Genomic DNA, 6,087 nt, shown 5'->3' on the forward strand with positions numbered 1-6,087 from the left:
ACTCATATTGAAATAAAATTTGAGTTTGGGTTATAAAATGGTTATATTTTTGTTATCATACAATTTGAATTTGGGTTATAAAATGTTATAAATTGGTTATTACATCTGACAGCGATTTTCGATTTTTATTTATTTTTTATTTTTTTTATTTTTTATTTTTTATTTATTTTTTTTGATGATACGCTGTTTTATATTTTCATATGCATTTGTATCCTACATGCATATGTATGTGCATATGTATTTTAAATGAACAATATTTGAACAAATTCAATTGAACTTTGCTTTAGTTGATTTGTCACTTATTTGCATGCGAGAAGAAGGTTCACACTGCGGTCTCGATTCAATGGAGGACAAACAAATTGAACAGCGCAGCGATAAACATACACACATACACATAAGTAGACATACATGCACATACATATAAACGTTGTTATGATACTGCTTTGTGATGTTGATACTCATGTACATATATTGAACTATGTTTGTGTGTCCATTTCAAACATATTTCCATKCAATTTTTCCAGCGAAGCGCCGATGATTCAACGCCGGCGCAATTATTTGCCATATTTGACACTAATTATCATTTGAGGAATTTCACTTATGCGAATGTGTGGCAGTTATACACACACACACACACATGCATACATATAGATTTTCAAATATTTTTAAGCAAAAGTATAAATTAGTGAAAAGCGAGTAATTGAGGAATTTCAATAAAAACGGAATTAAAATAAGTGCAAACAAATTARCACGCAGCCGATTTGAAACATATGTATGCGCATATGTATGTATGTATGCAGGCGTGTGCGTATGTATTTATGTGGGTATGCTACTAAGAAATTTATGATGACTCAAGGTTGTTGTGTGCTAATTAAAATTTTATCTGAATTCATAAAAAATGGACAATGCAGACAGGCAACAATCAGCGAAAYAGACACCGAACAAAGCTACAGGCACATGWAAAGGGTGAACCATTTCGAGATTTCCCACCTTTTTAAAGAAAAACACATAAACTTCAAATTTAATAGCGAATGTTTATTATTATTCGAAAGAACATTCTTTGGCATATATTTTTTGAAGATTATCGCTTTCAAAGATTGGACGCTTCTACGTCTCAGATGGTACATCCGTTGAGTCCAATTTTCGATGACACGGTCGACTGTCGACTGGTTAATGCCACACTTGATGTCTTGCTCCAGAGCCTGAATCTAAGCGGGAGTGCGAGACTCTAGACTATGCATATTCCCACAGGAAAAAGTCGCACGGTGTAAAATCACACGTTCTTAGTTGTTCAATTGACCGACCCAAAACGTGAAATTATGTGCTCACCGAAGTTTTCTCTCAATAAATCCATTGATTGAAGCCATCTTGGTGAAGCCAAGTGATGATTCCACTGGCTTACTAACCACACCAAAACCGTTTTTTTTTTTTTTGCTCGAAAACGTCGGATCTTCCTGGAACCTTTCAAGAGCTCATAGAGTGAGGACGCTTGAGAAGGTCGAGTGACTTCAGTTCTTCCCCAAGCTGTCGTACGTCAGTCCGAGTTGGTGGCGCCGAATCTCCACGGTCTTCGTGTACATGTTAGGTAGGGCTGCCATATTTTTCCGATCTGACTGCTAAAACTTGAAATTCCAACTATCTCCGTATAAACCCTGCAGTCTGCAGAGGAATGTCTCAAGTATTAATAGCTTTATGGACACAAGGTTCGGAAATGTCAAGTTTTCAGAGGCTAGCTCTGAAGGAATGACAGAATCAGCAAATTTTGGGGGTGTGCTCCTGAAGCAAAGTATCTATCGAGGAAAATAAGCCTCTCATGTCAGTTTTCCTTTAGAACGGGTTTACAAAGTTGAAACTAATATAAAATAAAACACAACAAACACAAATTTCTTGATATCATTTTACTTTACGACAGATTATCTTAGTTTCCTTTAAATAAACTTGTACAATCTGCTAATTATGCTACACTATGAGCAACAATTGAAGATCCATCACGTTGGTGCCGGTGTGTCCTGTTAGGACATGATATTCACCAGTTTTGAGGTTTTTATAAAAGCTATATGAATCACTGTCTTGCAAAACTGACTCCACATCGCACAGTTTATGCGCGTTGTTCGCCAAAAAATCACTAATCACTAAGTCGCAACCGATAGCGCCAGCCGCTGGCGTTGGACCATCAATGCCATCTGTGCCGGCAGAGAGAAAAATAACGTTATTAAAATCTGCATTTTCGTAAGAAGTGACTGCCATGCGTAGAGCCAACTCCTGGTTGCGGCCACCCAAACCGGCACCGGTGACCTAAAGTAAAAATGGTAGAAGGTTTATGCACTGCATTGGTGATATGTGATATATGCTACTTACCTTAACGGTCGGTTCACCAGCCAAGATCAATAGCAGTGGCTTCAGTGTGCGCTCACACATGAGCAGTGTTTTTAAAAAATGCTGAAAGATGCGTGAATCGAATGGAAAACGGCTTTTCAAATCGTTTTCATTTAATTTACCTTTACGAAAATCGCAAATGCTTTGCAAGAAGTCTTTATATTTGGTAGTCAGCTGTTGTACTTCACCCTCAATCGTTGTGCTGGCTATAAATGGATTGTAGCCACACTTGAGCGCCTCCTGTACCGCTTGCGCAGTAGCAACGCGATTGTCGCCCACCACGTAAACGGAGCTGTTGAGCGCGGGTGTCAATGGTTCTTTCGTCTCCGACACTTCGACTAATTCACGTATGTGCTTAGGCAAATCAGCAAATAATGCATACTTTTCCAACACTTCCTTTGCTGTAGAACGCTTTGATATCACAGCACACGTCGGTCCACTTGCTATTATATCGACGGGATCGCCAACGACGTCGCTGATAACAAACGAAATAACAGCAAAAGCTTTGCTTGCAGTCGCAGCCAAACGTCCACCCTTGATGTCGGACAAGGCGATACGCACAACATTCATCTCATCAATGCTGGCACCACAGTTAGCTAAGCGCCGCACCAATTGCATCTTCTCGCCCAGCGTTAGTGGCGGTCGCGGCAATGGTAGCAACGCCGAACCACCACCAGATATCAACACAAAGAGTATATCGTTTTCTGTCATATGCGCAGCAAGCGCTTTTATGCGTTTTGCAGCCTCCAAGGCCTGCTTATCTGGCTGATTGTTTGGCGCGCCTTCGATAACATCTATAACCGTACCTGCTGACAACTGCATTTCAGGCACATCACGAAATCGCTCGCTTGTACCCTGCGGTATGCTCAGCACGCCACTGACCAGCCGTTTTTCGAGCGATTTTTCCAATTGCACTGCCATGCCAAGCACAGCTTTACCAAAACCAACAACATGACAATGCTTACGTGTTATATCCAAAGTTTTACCCTGTATTTGTATGCTCAAGCGGCGTCCATCCATGCTTACCTGTGGCCGCAAGGCATACTGGTTGGCCGCACTAAGCAATTGCGCCGGCCGCACAGCTTCCACCGAACGTTCGAAGATCTGTCGCAGATTCTGTATATGTTGTAATTTTGCTGACATGACTTCTAGTATTTAGCTGATACTGTGGTTGGTGATTACTTCTTATCACTACACATAACTGTGTTTTTATTTTGATAACAAAATTGTCATTTTAGCTAAAAATAAAAATAAAAAAATTGCAGCTGATAAAACAAACAGCTGTTTTTGGGGCTGTCAGTGACATCAAGCATGAGACTGTTTCAAGCATACAAGTTTTCACCGTCAGATGGCGCGCTGAACAGTTAATGAAATTGTTATCCCTGATATAATTTACATGGAAACTATTTGAGTAAGCCTAACGGCGCCCTCACTTTGTAAAATATTTGTTAGCTAACGGCACTTTGTTTGTATGTATGCTTCAAGCTTGAAATAAAATGTCAGTTTTCAAGAACGCGTGCCTTTTTCGTGAATTAATCTGTATAATCCGCAAGAAAAACTAGTTTTTACTAAATAAAAATTGTGATAAATGACTTAATTGGTGCGCGTGAGTGAAAGTGATGTGTCAGAGAGTAAAATGTGCTAAAAATATTGTGTAAAAGTGTTATATGTGTTTAAGCGTCCTGTGTGCAAATTATAGCACTTCCCATACCGTTGAGGGGAAAAGGAAGTGCCTTCTGGCAATTTCCGCAGTTTGCCGGCCGCAAAAGAAATTTGCGAATGAGAAAAATATAGTTTGTGTATAATAATTTAGCGCACCGATTCATGTAAAGTACGAAGTGAAAAAGTGTAAGAATGTGCGTGAAATTAGTAGTTTAATATAGTGCTGCCTTAAAAGTTATGTGTTTTTTTTTTTTTTTTTKYAAAAAGAAGGCGATGTTGTAGTCTCAGTGGTTAAATGTTTATGCAATAAAATGTGAAATGGTGTAGCGATRTAGTGAAAAAAGGCGAAGGAAATATGCCAAAGGCAATGGAAGAAAGGCAAAGGAAATTTGCCAAGTGCAATGTTAAAAATCGCTCAGGCCAATATGCAAGTCAGCTGTTCTTAGTTTGTGTCAATTATTAAAGTGAAAAATGAGTGCAAGTGCTTAAAATATAAAAAAGTTTTGTGCAAGCGTTCGTTTATTTAAGAAGTGATCGGCAATGTGCGCACGCAAATGAAAGCTGCTCGTGTAAAAATTTCAGCGAAATGGCCGCAGCTCAGATTTTAAAATTATCTTGAGCTTGTGYATACAAATATGYGTTTTTATAAGCAMGCGTACATATGTACAAATATATTTACACCTTACAAAAGTCAACGTTGTAAAATAGTAAGGTAAGTGCACGACTTATACATATCATATGATAAGAAACTATATTGTTTATCAATTAATTGAAAAAAAGTATATATATTTATGTATATTATTATTTCTTAAGCCATTTATTTATACAAAAATTAATATACTTATATATACATACATATGTATATAAAATATCAAAATGTAATTTTTTTTTAATAGAAAACTATGCAATATTCTGATAATAGCCCTCTATCCATAGATGAAATATACCTTTGATATTTATTTAATTTTAAAGACGCGACCGCAAATATTGACAAAAAAAAATACATTTTTATGATTTTATGATCATTGCAGCTCTCTTAATGCATGATAGACAAATATAATCATGTTTATATGTACAATTTTAAAGACAGGTGATGCAAATGTTAATCCATATGGGGAAAAATTATTATATTGTAGTTATATTATTTTATACATATATATTTTTTTTTTAATTTTTAACACTTTTATATCTTTACATACCTTTCTGAACCCCTTTGATCCGTAGCAGAAAGCTATTACCAGCTTTATTTGATTTTAAAGCGATTTTTAGGAAGTATAAGCACGTACAAAATTCCTAGGAACTGTGTATGTATATCTCAAGATAAAAGGAAAATAATGTTTGCATTCGGGTAGCCGAATAATCGTATTTTTTCTTAAAGGATTGTATCCAATTTTGAATTAAAAAAATCAATTTTTTTTTTAGTATATTGTCTACACTTAGTACATTTGAAAACATTATCTTAAGGTTTAAAGTTGTCACGGCAAATAGTTTAGAAGATATGAGCGTATTTATAATTTTTTTGTTTTGTGTAATCAGCTCCGAAAACTTAAAATGCATTTTTCACGGAATGTTTGAAGTCGTTGGAAAAAATGTCTCTGACACGGCTAGATCGATCTACTCCTTAGATACATTTATCAAATAATTTTGGTTAAATTAGTTAGATGGACGATTATCGATATTGCGCGCTCTCCTAAATCACAAAGATTCACATAGCTCCAGCATATTGATAAAGTCCAATAAACTGCTGGGTGCTAGCGAAGAAAAGRGATCCCTATTTGGAAACATGGATCTAAAGGTCTTTAACCTGCATCTACAGACAGCTTTGCTGTCAATTATCAGATGTTTTGGTGTTTCAGGCTCCATGTCATATAACCGGCAATTTAAGAAGCTAAGCCCATGTTTTTCTCTTATACACATCTTTTTATTGCATAAACATTTAACCACTGAGACTACATTTTTTTTTTTTTTTTGCAAAAAGAAGGCGATGTTGTAGTCTCAGTGGTTAAATGTTTATGCAATAAAATGTGAAATGGTGTAGCGATGTAGTGA

General features: G+C 36.6%; 1 protein-coding gene across 1 annotated transcript; it reads right to left on the minus strand.

Annotated features, from left to right (window-relative positions):
- Positions 1-1,878: 1,878 nt before the first annotated feature.
- LOC108969725 (glycerate kinase) lies at positions 1,879-3,640 on the minus strand. The gene is made up of 2 exons (XM_018934612.1): positions 2,359-3,640; positions 1,879-2,295 (listed from the first exon to the last, which is right to left on the minus strand). The coding sequence occupies exons 1-2, from the start codon at positions 3,517-3,519 to the stop codon at positions 1,960-1,962; spliced, it is 1,497 nt and encodes a 498-aa protein (XP_018790157.1). The 5' UTR covers positions 3,520-3,640; the 3' UTR covers positions 1,879-1,959.
- Between the last annotated feature and the right edge of the window lie 2,447 nt (positions 3,641-6,087).

This window comes from Bactrocera latifrons, unplaced genomic scaffold (genome assembly GCF_001853355.1).
Source record: "Bactrocera latifrons isolate USDA-ARS-PBARC rearing strain unplaced genomic scaffold, ASM185335v1 scaffold_263, whole genome shotgun sequence".
NCBI lineage: Eukaryota > Metazoa > Arthropoda > Insecta > Diptera > Tephritidae > Bactrocera > Bactrocera latifrons.

What these genes read in the sequence shown, in the direction of transcription:
- LOC108969725 (XM_018934612.1), bottom strand. Translation starts at nt 3,519, where the DNA reads ATGTCAGCAAAATTACAACATATACAGAATCTGCGACAGATCTTCGAA. An exon ending in CTGGTGAACCGACCGTTAAG is followed by an intron (nt 2,296 to 2,358) that starts GTAAGTAGCATA and finishes TTTTTACTTTAG; the next exon opens with GTCACCGGTGCCGGTTTGGG.